This window comes from Colletotrichum navitas (genome assembly GCF_030913465.1).
Source record: "Colletotrichum navitas strain CBS 125086 chromosome Unknown LY79scaffold_2, whole genome shotgun sequence".
Lineage (NCBI taxonomy): Eukaryota > Fungi > Ascomycota > Sordariomycetes > Glomerellales > Glomerellaceae > Colletotrichum > Colletotrichum navitas.
In genome coordinates, this window is record NW_026850548.1 from 1,065,131 (window position 1) to 1,084,463 (window position 19,333).

A 19,333-nucleotide genomic window follows, 5' to 3' on the forward strand; every position below is an offset into this window, starting at 1 on the left:
CCGTCAACACTAGTGTCTCTACACAGGACCATCTGATTTCTGGGCCGGGTTTGTAGCTGAACCGCGGTGTGCTGCGCTGCCAATATAGGTGCTATTTCATGAACAACACGGTTATGGTTTGGTAAGATCATGACGTTCAGCTGTGATGGCCCATCCCTCAAGATAGTTATTGGCCTCACGCGTGCCGTTCAAGGCCAATATCAATCATGAAGATGCAATTAATACTACTAACACGTAAATTCTTTGTAAAGAAATTCGAAAGTAAAAAAGAAGCGGGGGCTGGAGGGTGGGTTCTGTATGTATCCTGCAGTGGAATCCTCAAAAACACAACGTTCCAACCTAATGTGCGTCCATCAACATGACGAACAACTTTGAGGGAAACATGAAATCAGCTGAAAACGACAACCTATGTCTCTGGCCACAAAATAAATAGCTGAAACGAAGAGGTAAAAATGCAAAAGTCAAGACATCCCGCCCTCGACAAATTCAGAATGCGTTCTCATCCTCTCTCTCTCTCTCTCTCTCTCTCTCTCTCTCTCTCTCTCTCTCTCTCTCTCTCTCTCTCTCTCTCTCTCTCTCTCTCTCTCTCTCTCTCTCTCTTTCAAGAATCCACTAACAAAGACTCAGCAATAGTACCGCTTCACGATCTTCTTCTCAAAAGCAAGCCTCCTCGGGCAAGGCCGGCACAGCGCGGGTCTCCCGCACCGGTCCCTGCAGATACTGATGTTTCCACGGCACCCGCAGTCACCCGAATACCTGACGCGTTCGCAGTAGGAGCACCGACAGCAGCCGTGACCGTGTCCGTAACCGTGGCCGTGACCGTGTCCGTGGCCGTACCCACGGTCGTAGCCGTAGCCGTAGCCGTACCCGGAGCTGTAGCTGATGCTGGAGCGGTCGTCGAAGTAGCCGCCGCGGTAGCCGACGGCATTGCGGCAGCGGTAGCAGATGGTCTCGGAGAAGGAGGTATGCCAGTCTGTGAGAGGTGTTAGAGGCCAGCGTCGACATGGGAAGCGTGTCCCGGACAAACAAGATGTCCAAGGGGGCAGCAAGGCACGGAAGACGGTGACTCACAGCGGCGGCACTGAGTGCAAAGTTGATAACCCATCGGTCCGTATCCGGGGTTGAACCCGTTGATCAGGGCCCCGCTGGCTAGGGCGATATGGTTCGGCCGGTCCCCAGCGAAGATCTCGTTCCGGCCGGGCTGGTTGATGACCTCTTTTACGACGGATGCGCGGGCTTCTTCTTCTTCAATTACTTCACCGCCTCCGGGTGACATTATTGCGAGATTTCTCTTGAGGGGGAAGAGAGAAGACCTTTTTCTCCGTGGGGTCGGGGGGGTCTCGAGGGGGTATTATATCCCTAGTCACCTTTGCTTGCCTTTGCCTGTTCCGGTTGCTTTAGGCAGCTTATGTGAGAAACAAGTCGGCAGTGAGCGGTGATATCTGCTCAGGGGTGCTGTCGTGTAAGTCAAAGGTTGCTGTGAAGTCGTGTGATGTCTTTTCAAAGAAACGGGGGGTGTTGACCGCCGTTATGGCTCCTTGGCTTACCTATTATATATCATCACTCAGCCCTCAGAAATGCCGACCTTTGGCAGGCCTCCAGTTATAGTCTAATTACGTCTTGCCTGAGCCCTAACCCCTTGCACCGACCTTAGGCAGACGCACTTATCATACTTTCATCTCTTCATCTCACATAGTGCTGCCCGGATGACCACCCACGCCCCCCTTTCTCCGCGCATGATGTTGATACTAAGATGCGCTGTGAGGTCACAGGTTGCATTGTAACAAGGGGGAAGGGGACACGATGCTAGTTCCGGAGCCAAAGGGGGGAGCAGCCAACCCAAAATCTTACCACATCGTTGTGAAAACCGACTAGACACGCATCTAGAGCTTTAGATCAAAAGCCGGCGTGTAGAAGAGCGTCAGGGCCCAACAGTCGGCTGCCTTGATGGCTTAACAATAGACTTGTACCGAGTACGGGTGTCCCTGACAGGAAAATGCACCACCCAGGGACAGAGCAGGGTCTCCGCGACCCCTTGTTCTTCTGGCGTAACCTGTAGGGCTCCTCACCCCTCCTTTTCCATGCCGGACATATAAGAGTCACCGATGGGTCTTCTAGGCCTTCGAAAGCTGACTAGGGGCGAGGATTTTCTTGAGGGCTGCATAATACACGTTGTCGCGTGTTTGCTTTCTTTCATACAACTATTTAATCAGACACCTAGACGCCCGCCCTTATTATCCCCGAATGCGTACCAACATGTTTTCGTCCCGACGTTTCGTAAAGCCAAACCTTTCGTCCGTTTTTTCGTGATTGTTGTGCTGGTCATGATCTCCCTGGGCCGTCCCCCTTGTTCGCTACCTCCTTGCGTGGAAGTATTACAACTTTGCGGCTGAGCAGCTCTCTCAATTCTGGGGTGATGATCTTCTTCACCTGCGACCCCTCAGGCGCCTTGCCCGTATCTTTGCGTGGGGACGCTGGTCCGGCACTGCTTTGGCCTTGTTTCGGGTCCTTGTCGGCCTGGTCGGATGATGAAGATTTGGAGGGAGAGCCGGGATCTCGCAGTCGTGGCCCAGGAAAGTTACCCTTCTTATCAACTGCTTCCACCAGCCGCTGGAAACGGCGGAATAGCGCTTCGGCGCGAATCAAAGTTGAGTCGAGATCCATTGTGTTGGAAAGTTCGTTGACTGTGCAATGTCAGCGCCTGTAGCCGTAAGCCATAGTGCTAAGAAACATACCATATTTGAGAACCTCGTCGAAATGCTGCAGGTGGGTCATGATGACATCCCGGTGCTTCTCTAAGATTGCTAATGCGACAAATAAGTGGAAGCTGCTGCTCAGATAGTCCGTCCAGAGAATCTCCCAAAGGCGCAAGACGTCCATCCACTCGAACTCTCGCTTGTACCAGACGAGTAGCATGCGGAAGAAGAAGAAAAAGTTGGTGCTGTCTGCGGACTGCAAGTGCGCGTAAAGCTTCGGGTCCATAAACTGGACGAGGTTGTCAAGGGTGAGCAGTTGTGACCGCATTCCTGACTGGTCGCGCAAGAAGTTGCGCTCCATACGATCCATGAAGTGCTGGAAGCCCCAGAAGGCGATTGCATCGTCCTGCATAACGGCGTAGATGGGGGCCAGGAGATCAGACATGCCCTGCACGTAGCCGAGATCCTTGTTGTACTCGTTGTACGTAAGAAGCATGTCCTTCATCTGCTCCAGGTGGACATTGGTGCCAACCTCGGAAAAGGGAGATTCGGGGTCTGGGTGCGGAATGTCTTCTCCAGAAAAAATAGGAACATTCCTGTCTGTTCGATGAACGTCTTTCTCTGCAACAGTATTAGCACCAAATCATCACCTAGTCGTTCGTCGGAAACCTACCAATACGGCCACGTTGTTCACGCCACCACTCTCCCTGCTCGCCTTCACCACCAAGGTCTACAAGCCTCTCCCACCAAGCACCCTTCAACTTAACATACTCGTCCCTAAGTGACGCAATCTGAGACTTCCGCTCCTCGGATGTGCTGTACCAGTCGTGGACCCCGAGCAGAAACAACCATGCTTCCTTTCGCACTCCGTCGTCTGGGTCAAGGCCGCCGTGAAAGACCCTTTCCTTAACCTCATCGACAGTGACCGAGAGTCGTCCGGTCCGCTGATCGAAGAAGGTGTTCCACTCTTTCAGTGTCACTGGTTTCCTCCTGTCCTCCAATGACATGGTGCTGCTCCCGTCCAAGAGCTCGAACTCTCCCACATCGGTATCCTCGAGCTCTAGGACCTCCCTAGCCGTCCATATTCTCTGACTCCGATCCCGCTCGCTCTGCTCGGCAATTCCCATGGCCCAGCGCGCGAGGTATATCCTCGCACTGTCGAATTCATCTTGAAGAGTCTGCACCTCGGGGTTGCGCAGGAGCCTCCTGACTTGCGGGGGGACGTTCGGGTTTTGCATGACATCTTGCGCGGCCCGTCGTGTGAAGGTGGTCACCTTGCTGAATTTCTCCATGATGTTCCAACCCGTCTCCTTCACAAACTTCACAAAAGGATCCATCTGCGCGTCGCCACTGGGACCGGCGCCGCCAGCGCGAGTCCCCGTTCCATCTTTCAAGCCAACCTGGGCTGTACTGGAAGTAAGCTTGCCGCTGAAGGCCTCGCTGTCCTCCTTTGACGGGTCTACTAAATAGATGTTGGGTTCTGCTCCGGATCTCTCAATAGGGACGTAACGCCGCAGCCAGCGCAAGACCTCGTCGCCGCCCCAGAACATCTCCCCTCGATCGCCGAACGGGTCGAAGTTGTCCCTGGTCCGCCTCTTCCTCTTCAGGATTGTGCTTTGACATTCATTGTCGTGGAAGAACAGTGCAGGGAAGCTGTCGCCTGCCCTCGAGTTGATGATCAAAGAGCCAAACCACCAGCCAAGACTCGGCGGTCTTACGAGAAGCGAGTAGATTGCGCTGACTGGGATGGCAAACGCATAAGTGCCGACAGAGCCGCGGTGAGATGTGACGGTCGGTGGGGGTGGTACAAGATATGATTGCTTCGGAGGCGACTCCCCTTCGCTAAGGTCGACCTTGACGTAGATGCTCTCGGATTCGCCTAGGGACGACTCGGGAAGCCATGCCAGGAGCAGATCGGAGGCGTTTGGGTTCTGCGAGTCTCCCGACGAAGATGAGGCCGGACGACCAAGCTGGCCTCCTTTTTGTTGGAGAAGAGCAATGTAACCGGGAATGTTATCTTTCGCCGAAGGCGTGGGATGCACGTAAACCTGCGCAGTGAAGCCCCATCAGTTCCCAAGTCTATGGGGGTGGCGACGGTAGTTTTCGCGACTCACCTTGCTTTTAGAAAAAAGGAGTTTAACGCCCCGACCGGTCTCTGTGTGCGTGATCGTGTCGTAGTCCCCTTCCTCGTCGTCGCTCAGAGCGTAAAAGCTGCCTGAGGGCGAGCGAGGTCGTGCTGGTGGAGCGCTCGCCGATGGCGGGGGATCCGAGTCTGAGGTCATGATGCAGTGCCTCGGTGATGATGTAAGGCAGAGCGTAAGGGTAATATAGGTAGGGGAGGGCAAGGCTCCCAGGCCCGTTGTACTTGATGAGTCTATTCAGAGAAACAAACAATATCGGGTGTTGCCCGACAGAGTTTCTTGTAGAGATGCAGTGACAGAAGGAAACACAAAGGTTCTGGGGAGGTGGCATGTGAGCGAACCGTGACTAGGTATCATGGGATGTTGGAGGGGGGGCAAGGTGCTACGCAGTCATCAACGCCTCCCGAGGGGGGCGTGGCCACCCCGCTACGAAAGCTTGTACCCTTGTATCGGAGGGGGCTGCCCCCCTGTATCTGTACCGTCTGTCAGGCATTCTTTGGCGCTTATTAGCGGTACAGCTACCCGGAGCTTCGAGACGAACCATGTCATCTGCAGCATGCATGCGTCGTCATTCACGCCTGCGGCTAACCCTCCGGAGGCTGCTGCGCGTTCGCACGCGCAAGCAACTCGCTTCATCGCCAAAACTCGACATTCGGTCTTCAGAGACGTAGCACTACGGGTGGGATTTCAGAGAGAACGCAGTTCCGGTGACTTGTAGTTTATGCTATCCTGCTGAATGAGACGTACTTGATCATGATAATGGGAAATAAAAGCCTTGTCCGACTTGTTAACTTGCTACCTGCGCTGGAGATAACACAGCCCGTCATCACCTAGGTACGTATTCAGTCGCAAATGCGTGGCTATTAGGTGGTGTATTGGTATATGTGTATGTGTGTGCATCAGCTCTCCCTATGAACCTCCTGAACGACGTATCTTTTGGCATCATCCGTATCCGCGTCCCTGGATGGCGAGGTATGGCCCGCAGATCCTCGCGCGAGCTTGATGGTTTGCGTTTGGTCCCGTCAAGCACCTGGTCGCACATGTCCGCATCGCAAAGGTGAGCTCCCGAGCAGCTCCACGGCGTCACCGATATGTCCCTCTCCCGTCTTTCGCACACAAGTATCCATAACCCTTCTCGTGTATCACCTCACCTCATCCGAGGACCGCTCGGGAGACCTTGCCGCCGCGGCCCGTTAGGCAGCCCTGGCCGTCCACCACCGCCACCCCCACTGCTACCACCACTGCCATAATCATTTCCTCCATCGTACATCCCGCCAGGGGCAAATCGATCCTCGTAATCACCACTGCCGCCGCCTCCGCCTCCTCCTCTGCCTGACGGTGGTTGGAACGGCCCTTGGCCTCCTGCCCCTGACGCTGGACTGGCTGTCCTCGCACCTCCCCAAAGTCGCTGCTTAAGTCGATCCTGTGCCGAGCCTGCCGAGCTGCCCGGCGGTGTGTTCGTCGTGTCTCTTCCATAAGCCGCACTCTGTTGGTAGCTACCCGCCCGCTGACTGGGGAGAGGCCGAGCCTGCACCTCCTCTCGTCCCGAGTCGCCAGCGCGTGCAAAGGGGCTCAATCGCGTGGGCTGCTGCTCTCCACCTCGCATCGGCGGCGGGGCTCCGCGACCCTGTCGCAGGCTCATGGCATCTTGCCTAGGCTGCGCAGCCGCGTTGTTATCCCAGAGTGAGCTCAACCCCGTGGTAGGGCCGGCTTGCTGTGGCTGTTGTAGACCGCCGTAACGCGAACCGACTTGCTGGGCTGGCTGAGCGTAGACCGGAGTTACTGGGGGTGGTGCCTTTGGGTCGGGCGGCAGCCAGCCTGGGAAGGGCCGGCCTTTCTCGGTGTAGTAACCTCTCAGGACTCTGCAGACGTGGGTGTCGTCATCGGTGTCGCCGTCGTTTTCGCTCTGCAACAATCGACTCTGCAGGTTCGAGATCTGAGAGGTGGTGTTGGTGAGGATCCTCGAGTACCAAGATGACATTGTGCTTTGCTCCTTGCCGCGAGGATCCTGCGGGGCAGAGGTGGTCTCCGACGGTGTCTGTCGAACGGGTTGGGTTGGGTTGGGGCAAAGAGCTCTGCTCCGGTCGGATGCGGAGGCTTCTCGTCGGAAGTTCGTGGGATAAAGTCGGCCGCTTGCTGGCAGATAGGTTCTTGTCTTTTCTTTTTGTAGTAGTAGAACGGAAAAGGAGTATATTGAATCCAAGAATCGATTCCGTCGGGCTGCTTTAATTCTGGAGGGTTGTTTGGAGTGGTCCGTTTCACATAAGACGGTCTTGGATAATGAGGATGAAGCGACCTGGGTCCGACACTTGTGGCCCAGCGGAACAATGCATGACGGCGGGGCATGGGCCTACCCGCATTGTTCTAAAAGGACTTGCACTAATAGAGGTGCGACGGCTTCTTCACCGACGCCCCCCGGCCCTAGCAACTTTTCGGTGTGAGCAAGGATCATGGCCGCTTCGGGAAGCGCAAACCTTGCCTTTCAACCTCCGGTTGTAGATGACCACCTGAGACACCATGTGTTCTGGGTGGGAATGGAGTTAGTTTTCCATGGTCCCGGAACAGATATCACCAACGAATCATTAGGCGCCCGCAAAAGTATGTAGACACATGAAAATGAAATTCGCATGCAAACGGTATTTCGGCAACATTGACAGCTTTTGATAGTATATCACAACATGCAGTGGTATGCGCGATGCCCCCAAGTTTCAGTTTTCCGTTCCGTACCCAGCCGTTAAGGTATCCGCGCCAGACGCCTGTAGGAATTCATCCGAGCCTCTCTATTACCAGGTCAATTCCTCCGCGATCTTGGGCCGCTCCTCGGTCTGCTTCTGCTTGAGCCTCTTCTGGTTCATCTTGACCGCGCGGCCGCGCTTCCGCTTGTCGCCAGCCTTACGGGCAGCCTCGTCATCGCTGTCCTCGGAATCTTCCTCCTCGTCATCGTCTTCGGCGTCGTCATCGTCGCTCTCGAGCCAGTCTTCAATGTCCTCGAGCTCCTCGTCGCTCTCCTCGATGTCGGAAACGTACTCGACCTCCTTCTCCAAGTCGTCCTCGTCTTCTTCTTCTTCCTCGCCCTCCTCTTCCGACTCGATGCCCGTGTCCATGTCCTTGTCGCGCTTGCCCTCGCCCTCCTTCTCCATGGAGTTGAGAACCTTTCTCCAGATCGACTCGCTGACGTTGAGGGGTTGGTCGCCGTAGGCGCCGGAACGTAATCTCTCAACAAGCTCACGCTCAATGGTGCGCTCCAACTTCGCTGCAGCCTCTGCCTTACGCTCTCTGGCCTCCTCACGGCGCCGGATCTTAGGCGCCATCTTCGGTACCAGCTTTTCGCCCATACGCTCCTCCTCGGCGGCGATCTTTCGCATGCGGATGTTGACTTGCGTCAGACGGGTGAGACGCTGCTTGCACTTGTGGATGAGGAACTTGGGCCAGTAGATGAGCTTCTCGTCCAACATTTCCAGGGCCTTGGCATAGTTGTTCGGCAGCTTGATGCGCTCCCATAGCTTCGAGGGCATGTGTGCGCGCTCAACCGTCTTCATGTAGAGGTACAGCGTGTCCTTGTTCGGGGCTCGTCGAACGGTGGCATAGCGGGAGTTTGCCAGCGGGCACGACTGTCGATTGCAGAGACCCGTGACATTGTTTTCGTTTCTGCAAAACGTCTGCTTCTTGGTTGTGGAGAGTTTGAAGCTGCAGAACTGCTGGTTGATAATTTGCCTGGTCATGTTAGAACTGACGCTGATTTGGGTGTCCGAAAGACAATTTCTCACCAGATAATCTCGTCGGATGCCATCGTGACGGTAATGGCGAAAATCGGGACGAGATGTAAGTTGTAAAAAGGCTCTGCCGCAATCGAGTACTGTGAGCTCGAGAGGAAAATGTGAGGCGGCGGGGCGCTGGTTTTCCTTTCTAGCAGTCCAAAATCTTTTTTTTCTTCCTTCATAGGCTGCAGGGGTCTTATCGCGATAAGATCGGGTGCAAAGCGGTCCGACTGGCCAATAGCATGCCATGGATTCCAAACTGGAGCACGACTTTCTCATCCTCTTCACTAACCTCTTTACATTTTCAACCCAGTCATCGTCACTCATGTAAAACCTATCACCACTATGGGCACGGTAGCTCTGCAAGTATCCAATTTGTTTGACTTTAATTCTTCTCTTCATTTTTTTGCATCTGTCTTACTAGTCCATGCCTGTTCTTGTTCGGTTGATGAGGAGCCTCGGCCGAAACGTCTCCTTACAAGCTGCAAGATGTGTTAGTGGTCGAAGTCACTATCCTGTCAGAACGGGGCCGCTGTCGTTGGGATTGACCACTGCATACCACTTACAGCAACAGCATCCAACGCATCTGGATGGCCTACGGACTCAGTCAAGATTCATCGCATCCACGCCTGAAGTCATTTTTGAAGAAGACAGCATATATGCATTGTCAACAGCACAAGGTCGGGCCGGAATTGCGGTGATACGCATATCCGGCCCTGGGTGTGCAGATGTAAGCAATCAAATCCTAATAAACAAGTCAAAACAACTAAAACAAGCCCAGGTTTACAAAGGGCTTTGTCCGAATAAACCGCTCCCAAAACCTCGCTATGCGGCTGTCAGGACACTCGTGGACGCCCAGGCCGGTGACGGCGGCCCAATCCTAGACTCAAATGCCCTCGTTCTCTACTTCGCCGGCCCCAGAACGGTAACCGGAGAAGACGTCCTGGAACTACACGTTCACGGCGGTCCCGCAACAGTCAAGGCGGTCCTCGCAGCGATCCCGAAGTGTCCGTCCGACAGCCTGATACGGTACGCCGAGCCCGGCGAGTTCACCAAGCGCGCCTTCCTCAATGACAGGCTTGACCTGGCCCAGGTCGAGTCCCTCGGCGACACGCTCTCCGCCGACACAGAGCAACAGCGCCGCGCCGCGGTGCGAGGTAGCTCGGGCGTGCTAGGACGCACCTACGAGAGCTGGCGCGAACAGCTTCTGCTCGCCCGGGGCGAGATCGAGGCCCTCATCGACTTTGCCGAGGATCAGCACTTTGACGAGTCGCCTTCGGAACTAATGAGGAACGTCTCGGCGCTCGTAGCCAATATGCGGCACAGCATTCGAGTGCATGAGGCTGCCAGTCAGCGTAGCGAGCTATTGCGGAACGGCATACAGATCGCCCTTCTCGGCCCGCCCAACGTCGGCAAGAGCTCGCTGATGAATTTGATCGTCGGGCGCGAGGCTTCGATTGTGTCAATGGAGGCGGGCACCACGCGGGACATCGTCGAGGTAAGCCTCGATATCCGGGGGTACCTCTGCTCCTTTGCAGATACGGCTGGCATCCGGACCAAGTCCTCTCTGAGCCTGGGCGGTGACCTCTCCGAGCCTGCGCTGGGGGTTGTTGAGGAGGAGGGCATTCGCCGTGCGAAACAGAAGGCGTCGGAATCGGACATCATCATTGTTTTAGCGGCGGTGGAGCCGGGGCGCGACGGGGGTTTCCGGATCAACTACGACGCAGAGACGTTGAGGCTCGCGTCGGAGGCTCAGTCATGCCTCGTCGTCGTGAACAAGCGAGACGCCGTTGATGGGCCTACCTTCGCCGACCTCATTGGCCGATTCAGGAGCGAAGTAGCCGATCACGCCCCGGGTATGGCTCGGGCAGAAATCATTACAATTTCTTGCCGCGAGGCGCAGGCCAAGGCCACAAGTCAAAAGGATCCCGGTGCCATCCACGGGCTCATCGACCAGCTGGTCGATTCATTCGCGGGCATGACGTCTCTGCCCACAGATCAACAAGATCTGCTGGGTGTCACGGCAAGACAGGCACAGCTGCTTGAGCAGTGCCGCGGCTTCTTGGACGATTTCATGGCGGCGGCGCACCCCGAGGAAGAAGGCGAGGAGCCGGATATCGTCCTTGCGGCGGAACACCTCCGGTACGCGGCAGACTGTCTCGCCAAGATCACCGGCCGCGTTGAGTCGGGCGACGTCGAAGAGGTCCTTGGTGTAATCTTCGAAAAGTAGGTGCAAAGACTTTCACTCTCACTGTTTCATCGGCATACTGACACACATGGCTACAGGTTTTGTGTAGGAAAATAGTGATTAGACAACTATCAGGGCACGGACAGCGAAGTCGTCGCTTTTCTAATGAAATCTAATATATCCGGGGGAGTTTGAGAGAGGGAGGGGGAGGATACGAGATGGCAAGGCCACCAACGAAAAGAGCAATTCTACTCTATGCCCATGCCTTCTATGCAATTTCAATCATCAAAAGAAACGAGGGATCCACCACGATGCTACCATGCGTATCCTGAACTCCGGCCCAATGCATGAGGAAGGAAACGAAAAGAGAAGCCGCCGCCAGTACTATTGCCTCCTGGCTCCCGCGTTTCCCTCCCGGGGGGGGGGGGGGGGGGGGGGGTTGCGCGGTGGCGACACGTTGCGATAAAACTCCGGTCTAATGCTGGTTGAATGGGAGGCGCGCATGTTGCGATGCGGCTAGCTAGTCAAGGCGCCGTTTGCTCTTCCGAGGGCCGCTGTGAAGAAAGCGAGCCACTCTCGGCGGTGTGGAAAGTCAGAGAGGGCGTCGGCCCTGGGGAGGGGACGCTTATTTGTCCTCCTCGTCGTCACCATCCTTGTTGTAGCCGGAGCGTCCCTTGTTCTGGGTCTCATCGTCGTCGTTGCCGTCCTTGTTGTAGCCGGAACGGCCACTGTCCTTCTCCTCGTCGTCGCCGTCCTTGTTGTAGCCGGAGCGTCCGTAGACGGCGGTGGTGGGGGTGAAGATGAGAGTGAAGGCGGCCATTATGAGGTGATGAGGAGGAGCGTGTGGTTTGAGTTGGTTGTGGTGGTAGTGATGATGATGTTGAAAGGATAAGTGTGAGTGAAAAGGATGTAGATGTGAGAGTTGTATGCTTGGCTTGTCTGGTCTGTGAGTGTGGTGATGATGATATTTCTTGTTTCAAAGGGGGATATATCAAGTGTTTATATAGGCGTCGAGGCATCCCCCCCCCCCCTTCGCCGAACGTGGGCGTTGAGGCTCATCGCGTTGGCTCGGAGTAAGAGCCAACCCTACCTTACAGAACAGACAACCATGATGACACAGTTTGGGCATCCCAGCCCCCGCGAAGGACCGGCGAGGGTACTTCGACGGGATGGCTTGTGGGAGATGAGACTTGCGATGGTCGTTCCGGGATGGCCCCCACGGAGCTCTAGGCAGCCCTTTCCCCCTCCATATGTGAAAGGCGATGACATGGGTAGGACGACAGGGAGGGTGTGGAGATGTGAAGAACAAGCTTTAGCGTTCTTGCCACTGCGAGTATGACACCGCTGGTTCCTCGAATCGCAGATTCCGGCTTCTCTGTATGGCTGTGTTACTGTCATCGATGCGCAGTCCACACGACATGTTACGGCAGACCGGAAAGCTGGGCGACGAGATGGTGGGATGGGAGACGACGACGACAAGGGAACGTGAGCAAGAGCCATGGACCGGGTTGCCGCAGACCAGGGTCATGGGCAGACAGACGCGTGTGAGAACAGTTCTCTGGAACACCAGAATAGGTAGGCTGTCACATCCCTGTTGTGTGTCTTTGACTTCTTCATTTCCGTTTCTGGTTGTAAAGGGCCAAGGGCGTGGCTTGGGCCCCGAGTCCCTGGGCGAGAGGACAGGGATGGACAGAAACCAGAGCGACGGGATCTGGTTACACGGATTGGCGCGGGATCGTTAGTGGAAGCGCTCGGAGGGGATACGAGAAGATGGTGCGCAAGGGCAAGAGGACGAATGAGGACGCGATGGACAGGGAAGAGGTTGCACGTATAGGGCTGAGTGCTGGGAACCACTCGTGCCGAGTAAGCACCAGCCTGACCTGCCTGAAGATACGTCTCAGGTCGGGCCGGAAGAGGTGAACGAGGCAGGGCGTTTCGTACGCTAGCAGCCACAGGCTATGTGTTTCTGTCAGCATTCAAGGCTGTGCAAATGCCGCTTTGCAAGAACCTCCGACCATCAAGTTCGCGTCGGGTGGGGGGGACGGTGAAGTTCGCGTGGGAGGGATGTGGAACCTGACATAAGGACAACCAATGCACATCGACTGGACGATTGACCGGTGTGGCAGGGGGGCATCTGCCCGCCTTCGCTAGCTTCAAGGTCACCCGTACGATGTTGATTCGTCGGATGGGATAGAAGACTTCGGTGTCGCCAGTATCTAGACGCATCATTCTGGATGTTTCCGGGGCATTCGGCGCCTGTGTCCTATGCCCGGCGAGGAACGGAAGGTCCGCTAATCACAGTTGGTCCCGTCATTGGTAATACGCCGGCTTTCAATTCTGCTACTTTGATCGACGCTGCGAGTGAGCGACATGAAGAGTCATCTGCGACGGTGACAGACACACATTAGCCCCGTCCCATGTCCGCCTCGCGAGCAATGTGATCACAAGCTCCGGAGACGGTCCGAGGACGGGCAAGAAACGACACGCATCAGAGAGGGCATGGAGATGCCGAAACTCCGCTCTGCAATCATTGGTCTTGGGTTCCGTGGGGGGGCAGCATGGAGCAGCTAAGGGGACGGGAATAGATGGTGCCCGCCCGCTTCTGGAGGATGACCTAAGATTTCGTGGCCTCGCTTGACAAGGCACCCGATTTTGTAGTAGTCATCCTGTCTATTTCGCAATACAGAAGAAGCCTGTCTGCTTGGCCAACTCTGCCCAAGTTGGCTTAGGGCGCTTTAGGTTTCGGGCAAGACCGAAGCCTGAGGTCATTGGTTTCCCGATATCAAAAGTTCTACAGAGGGGCAACGCTAGGGCGATGTGACATGATGTCGCTACTGCAGATGAGACGCGTTTCGGGCAACGCGTGTGTGTTCTTGGTTGCATGCCGACAATCCTCTGACAGCCGAGAAATAATGGAAGCCGAGGTGAGTCAGCGGGTGCAGCACAATAGTTCCAGCAGTCCTATCGCCATGCCAGGCTGATCGAGAGGCAGACAGACCTTGATGCAGGCGTGTGGCACGAGGTGTCTTCGGGAAGGCTATTGGGAAAAGCATGCGAATGGAAATAGGTCTTGATTACCTGATGATGAGATGTCGTCGGTGAAAGTGCAAGACTTTGACGGAGGGAGATCCGAGTTGGTGGGGTCCATGCACTCGCTGACTGGCGTCGAAGCAGTTGCTGAAGGTGTAGGTGGGAGACTACCTGTAGTTACCTAGGTAGGTAAGCCACTAAGTGCCCCGCGTGGTATTACTGCCCGCCTCTTCTGATCGCCGGGGGCCGCGCCTGGCCATTTCTGTGACCGAGTAACTAGGTACGTACATACCTTACCTTAGTCACCTTAGTCGCCTGGTACAAGCCACCACGGACCTTCCCTAGGTACGGGCCACTCATTCCATCCCATTTCATGGTCGCAACCTTATCCGGATGATCAGATCAACAATCAATTTTAACTTCATTCCTTGTTTATCGCGACATCCAACCTATTTTATTGACAAACCACCGAAGCAACACTTGTTTTTTTTTTTTGTGATATTCTGCTGTATTTTCAAAATTCTGTCCTCATCACTTCCCTACCTATCTGCCCAGGCAGTTGCATTGCATGCAAGTCTACCAAGTGGCCACTACACTAGTTCAAGAGACAAACGCCAACGCCACCAACACGCCGTTGCACCCATCCTTTTCATTTTCGAGCTACTGCGCCGTGTATAGGTAGGGCTTTTTGTTGCAACGTTCTCACTATCTGGAGCCAAGCTGTACTTGACATCGCCCTAGGCCCTCGTGGCGTCTTCTTCCCTTGTCCAATCAGTAAAACATGACTTCCACAATGGTCCAATTCTGAGGGACATCCATTCACCTTTACATCGTGGCCAAGTTCGCTTCGATTGTCGGAACTCCGATGTCTTTCCTCACGCACCCACGTTGTTTGCGGCGGCAGGAGACCATTGGCTCGTCTCTGGAGAGTGCTGATTCCAAATCCGCTGTGGCAATCCGAACACCTTAGGATCTGTAATAGGAAATGATAATCCCTCAACAGACAGATCCCGTCTCCCCACCCAGCATTCTAACCTACAGTACTAGGTCAATAATACATTCACAGCAATAAGGATGTCCAATCCAAGCTACAATAGATTGGTTGAGACCTAGGGTCTATGGGTTGTATCAAGACCGAGTAGAAAGATACAACCGTTGAGGGGGAGGTTGTGATTCAGCAGCTCATTCCTATTACACAATCACCACAACTGCAGGATATAGCCTAAGAGGCTAATGTAATGTCATATGAAAATCTAGCCTGATCACTGCATTGATAGTAGTCATAGATGCTGACGGTGAAATGTCGAAGCCATAGGAGACATTGGGCCGGTGATTGGTAGAGAAGAACAAATGTCCCGTATTTTTCAAAAGGGGAGGTTATGTCGTATCATACTCGCTTGGCCTATGCACCAGACAGCCTTTCTAGAAGATTACTATCCGTACATAGCCATTCATTTCCTCATCGGAGTGTCTCAGAGCACGGGTTCCAATCTACAGGCTGCAGCAGTCCAAGCACGCGGATCCTGCTATCAAAAGCCAGCCGTATACCCGATCGGGGCAACAAAAGTCCTACCGTAATAACGACCTAGCCACACCACACGCAGGACCATGTAGTTCAAGGAGACGACCGGGGTGCTTAGGGTGACACTTGCCCTCCCCTTCCGCAGCTGCCTGATCCTGACCCGCCTCACTTGAGCCGCGCAGCCCTATGACATGCATGCGCGCACCTCGTGTCTCTGCTGACACCAACAATGACGAGGCCCACAGCGCCGGCCTGCATCCGGTCCTCGAGAGGGGACCGACGCACGCACACAGCCCGCGTGTGATGTAACCCAGAAGTACATCATGCTTGTGCGACGCTCCCTCGCCGGGCTTACATGCTGGGTCCACAACAGGAGATGCTTGGGCCCGTTTGACACTTATCGATTCGCAGTCACTAGGTACCAGGCGGCCGCCGGGGCTCCGACCTTCCAGCCCGCATCTGTACCCTGTCCGCCGACCGCAAAGTGCACGAATCGCGTCACATCACATCAAAGGACTAGGAACGCTATGCATCAGAGCTGTAGAGCCTGCCCTATCTCCATGGACCACACGTTTCTCCGAACGGCCCTACAGCGGCGCTGCCGCCACCGCAACGAATGGCAGGGAGCAGCTCACAAGAAGCGCATGAAGAACTCTCCAGAAGTCTTGGAAGTCACACCGGCTCCCCGCAGCCAACTCTGCATCGAGGACCCAGCTTCAGCCCTACACGGTTTTGACCCTGACACTCGGTGTATTGCTCTCTCGCTTCTCTCAGGGCCGCCCCTTCCGGCTGCTTCCAGCAAGTGGACGTCATCGTATCGTACGACGCGCAATATGGTCGCAGTGCTCGAGCAGAAACTGGACAGGACGGAGGACAGTTCCACCGCTTGAACCGCCGAGGTCTAGTCGGGAACGGGGGGCTGAGGGCTTAAGCGCTCGCTGCTTACGTGGCTACCATCCTGGTTTCCTATTTCCTATCTCTCGGCGGCGGGGCAGGGATATGACCGACTGGTTGCTTACATCCCTACTCCGGCATTGATGGATTACGCACATCTTGAACCACACACACAGATGCGCCATCCCACAATCGACACTCGAGCACGTTCACAAACGGCGTTGGAGTCGTGTATTCGTTGTTTTCAGGGGTCAGTCATCCCTAGTATATCTCGTTCCAAGCGGGGGGCACTCGTGCTCTCTCTAGCGGTGCCGCCCCAGATTCTACCGTGCTTTTGCTTAATACATGCCTCTGGGTGCGCATCTGAAAGAAACCAATGTGAAGCGGGTTTCATAGCTCGTCTCTGACGTGGCCGTTGCCAGCCTTGATGGGATCTTCCATGGCCATGAGCTTGACTACCAAGCTCGTCCAACCCGTGAAGTGCTGCGTGCGCTGACCCTCGCCAGTCTCAGGGTTGTACTGCTCCCACGCGAAGCCTGTCTTCTCCCAACTGTTGTAGACGGTGTCGACGAGGTTCTTGCGGAGACGGGTGAAGAGGTCCGCGGCTTTGGCTTTGTAGGGGCCGTCCTGGGACGCGACGTTCTATCTTCGGTCAGAAACTTGTTTTTCCAGAAGGTGTGGAGGGAAAGACTTACCTTCAGCTGGGAGACGGCCATGTAGTTGATGGGCATCCACACGGGACTGCGCCAGTAGTTCTCGGCCGTTCCGTAAAACTCATCCTGCTTGCTCAAACTCCTCAGGCCGTGAGGGCTGAAGAGGTGCTCCTCGTCGCCGAGCAGATCGAGAAGCTTGCCCAGCTTCGGATCGTCAGCATCGAGAAGGCCGACCAGGAAGGGGAAGAGAGAAATATAGCCCTTGTGGCAGACGAGGGAGCTCTCCTCGTAAGCGTCGATAGTAGCGTCGCAGTAGCAGCCCTCCTTCTCTGACCAGTGGAGGTCGTTGAGGTTACGGCGGATAGCGTTCAAAGTCGTCTTGAACTCGTCGACTTCCTCCCTCATACCGAGGGCGTCGGCGATGTTCATGAGGGACTTGGTCATCAGGCCGACCCAGGACATGAGATCGACGTGGAGTTCACCGGGGTGAGGAGGCTGTGGGCGGGGGTAGTCGTCGAGACCGCTGGTGAGGACGTGGGTCTCGGTGCGGCCGCGCCATCTGTAGCCCTCCTTGTTGGAGAACGCCTCACGATCGTACGTCTTCAGGTCTCCCTTCTGTGTCTTGCGGAACCAGTCGTACTGTGTGCGGACAAAGGGGTAAAGCTTCCGGAGGAAGTCCTCTCCAAGCTCGACATTGTCCAGATGAGCAGTCTGGAGGGAATCCGCGGGACCAAGCCGCTCCTTCTCGGCAGGCTGGCTGCCGTTGGTCTTTCGGAGGCGCTCCATGAAGCCCTCGATAATGAGGAACAACGTGGGAGGGTTGGCGTAGTGTGGATATTGCACCTGGAACTCCTCCGGAACCTTGCTGCGAGCCTCCGGGCCGAGAATCTGCTCACGCGGAATCCAGCCATCGTCGTCCATGGTTTTGAACCAGCTCTTGACAATCTCCAGGGTCAGGTCGATGTCCCAGTCGGCAATAGGGATGAGGTGGTAACCCTCATCCCAGAGGAACCCTCTAGGGAAGAAAGGTCGGGAGGGCACAGCCGTAAAGAGCTCATAGGGGCCCTCCAGCTCTTGCTGCTTGCGGGCACGCGCAGCTGCAGTCTCCTCCCAGAATCCTTCATTCTCCTCGTCGTATTCGGGGGCGTACGAACGGTCAATCAGCTGCGAGCCATGGAAGTAGCCAATACCACCAAGCAGGTTTGAGAACATGCTCTTGGCGAACTTCTTGTACTTATCGGCAGTGTACGGGGCCTTCAGACTGAAGACGGAGGAAAAGCGCTCGCCGAAGGACTCGGTGACGGACTTGATCTCGCGTGTCACATCGGCGCTGGTGAGCTCGGGACCGGCGGAAGCAGACGAGAAGATGACGTCGAACTCGAATGCTCCCTCGAACATCTTCTGAACCACGTGAACATTGCCTTCGCCGGGCTTGTTGTCGATCTGGTAGACGAGGTACGCTGGGGGTGGCTCCTTCATGTCGTAGTTCTCCTGGACATACTTGACGCTTTCCTGGATGAGGTTGAAGACCACACCCTTGGCCTGCCATTGAACCTCCTCAGGAACGGTAAGAGATCGCACCGTCGTCTGGTCGGGGTGTTTCTTTTCCGCCAAGGGGTGGGTGCTAGAAGGGTGCTTGCCCTCGCCCTGCGTGACGACCAGCTTATACCTACCAAGCTCGGGGGAAGTACCCTCGAACGCAACATCGCCATCATAACCTGCGGAGTCGCTCTCGCCAGCGAATTTTATCTCTCCATCGGTGCCCTCCTGGGCGATGTAGTAATGGATCATGGTCTTTAGGTCAGCTGGGGCACCCTCTCTCGGGACACCTCGAATTCTTGCTGCCCAGCTACCACCGTTGGCTCCACCGGGCACCTTGATAAATGAGGTGGTGATGTCAATCTGGTTGCCTTCGTCGTGAATCGATTGGACACCTCCCTTTCGGGCATCATACTCGTCCCATCCGTACCCGTGGAGGCCTTCATGCTGTTCACAAGTGTAACGGAAACCTGTCAGGCTGTTAGATTACGATTATCGGCGGTGATGTATGCGCCCGACTCACCCTGTTGAACATCCTGATAGTTATCAACTCTAGACCACATCAACCCGGTCCATAAGCTCTTGGGAGTTCTCGATCGAACGCCAAAATAGAGGTTGGACTTATAGGGGCCCCAGAACAAGCTCTCGTTGTTGAGGCGACCGACCTCAGAGGCCAAAATAGAAGCCGAGCCAGGGCCATCGTCGGCTGCATGGACCAGCTGTGAGCCGAAGATATTGAATAGGGAAAGTGTAATGAAGACGGCCAACTGCGTTGTACGAGCCATCTTTGCGGTGTGTGAGTTATCATTCAGTGCTCATCGGAGCTCTGAGGTAGTAACTGTACACTCACACCACAGCCGTTGAAAAAGATCAAGCTGTGTGTGTGTGTATGTGTGTGCGTGCGTGTATGGT

At 55.3% G+C, this 19,333-nt stretch overlaps 8 protein-coding genes across 8 annotated transcripts; 2 read left to right on the plus strand and 6 right to left on the minus strand.

Annotated features, from left to right (window-relative positions):
* Nucleotides 1–577: 577 nt before the first annotated feature.
* Nucleotides 578–1,699, minus strand: LY79DRAFT_535677 (uncharacterized protein). Its single transcript, XM_060556534.1, has 2 exons — nucleotides 1,072–1,699; nucleotides 578–973 (listed from the first exon to the last, which is right to left on the minus strand). The coding sequence occupies exons 1-2, from the start codon at nucleotides 1,274–1,276 to the stop codon at nucleotides 624–626; spliced, it is 555 nt and encodes a 184-aa protein (XP_060420230.1). The 5' UTR covers nucleotides 1,277–1,699; the 3' UTR covers nucleotides 578–623.
* A 434-nt stretch (nucleotides 1,700–2,133) lies between these two features.
* On the minus strand, nucleotides 2,134–5,292 carry LY79DRAFT_597217 (GTPase-activating protein GYP7). Its single transcript, XM_060561798.1, has 4 exons — nucleotides 4,811–5,292; nucleotides 3,370–4,744; nucleotides 2,736–3,317; nucleotides 2,134–2,684 (listed from the first exon to the last, which is right to left on the minus strand). The coding sequence occupies exons 1-4, from the start codon at nucleotides 4,976–4,978 to the stop codon at nucleotides 2,323–2,325; spliced, it is 2,487 nt and encodes an 828-aa protein (XP_060420231.1). The 5' UTR covers nucleotides 4,979–5,292; the 3' UTR covers nucleotides 2,134–2,322.
* Nucleotides 5,293–5,984: 692 nt separating this feature from the next.
* On the minus strand, nucleotides 5,985–6,818 carry LY79DRAFT_575299 (Sec1-binding region of Mso1-domain-containing protein; the record flags this gene model as incomplete). The annotated part of the gene is made up of 1 exon (XM_060559696.1): nucleotides 5,985–6,818. One exon carries the CDS (start codon nucleotides 6,816–6,818, stop codon nucleotides 5,985–5,987), a length of 834 nt encoding a protein of 277 aa, XP_060420232.1.
* A 640-nt stretch (nucleotides 6,819–7,458) lies between these two features.
* Nucleotides 7,459–8,733, minus strand: LY79DRAFT_535685 (ribosomal L28e protein family-domain-containing protein). The gene is made up of 2 exons (XM_060556535.1): nucleotides 8,605–8,733; nucleotides 7,459–8,551 (listed from the first exon to the last, which is right to left on the minus strand). The coding sequence occupies exons 1-2, from the start codon at nucleotides 8,625–8,627 to the stop codon at nucleotides 7,621–7,623; spliced, it is 954 nt and encodes a 317-aa protein (XP_060420233.1). The 5' UTR covers nucleotides 8,628–8,733; the 3' UTR covers nucleotides 7,459–7,620.
* Nucleotides 8,734–8,910: 177 nt separating this feature from the next.
* On the plus strand, nucleotides 8,911–11,217 carry LY79DRAFT_535687 (GTP-binding protein TrmE). Its single transcript, XM_060556536.1, has 3 exons — nucleotides 8,911–9,325; nucleotides 9,377–10,821; nucleotides 10,882–11,217. Exons 1-3 carry the CDS (start codon nucleotides 9,023–9,025, stop codon nucleotides 10,898–10,900), a joined length of 1,767 nt encoding a protein of 588 aa, XP_060420234.1. The 5' UTR covers nucleotides 8,911–9,022; the 3' UTR covers nucleotides 10,901–11,217.
* LY79DRAFT_699481 (uncharacterized protein) lies at nucleotides 11,200–11,603 on the minus strand (the record flags this gene model as incomplete). The annotated part of the gene is made up of 2 exons (XM_060564893.1): nucleotides 11,200–11,358; nucleotides 11,432–11,603. 2 exons carry the CDS (start codon nucleotides 11,601–11,603, stop codon nucleotides 11,300–11,302), a joined length of 231 nt encoding a protein of 76 aa, XP_060420235.1. The 3' UTR covers nucleotides 11,200–11,299.
* A 3,925-nt stretch (nucleotides 11,604–15,528) lies between these two features.
* LY79DRAFT_146478 (uncharacterized protein) lies at nucleotides 15,529–16,454 on the plus strand. The gene has a single exon (XM_060551012.1). The coding sequence runs from the start codon at nucleotides 15,659–15,661 to the stop codon at nucleotides 16,223–16,225; it is 567 nt and encodes a 188-aa protein (XP_060420236.1). The 5' UTR covers nucleotides 15,529–15,658; the 3' UTR covers nucleotides 16,226–16,454.
* Nucleotides 16,455–16,619: 165 nt separating this feature from the next.
* LY79DRAFT_504253 (mannosyl oligosaccharide glucosidase) lies at nucleotides 16,620–19,206 on the minus strand (the record flags this gene model as incomplete). Its single annotated transcript, XM_060553494.1, has 3 exons — nucleotides 16,620–16,871; nucleotides 16,925–18,891; nucleotides 18,945–19,206. 3 exons carry the CDS (start codon nucleotides 19,204–19,206, stop codon nucleotides 16,620–16,622), a joined length of 2,481 nt encoding a protein of 826 aa, XP_060420237.1.
* Between the last annotated feature and the right edge of the window lie 127 nt (nucleotides 19,207–19,333).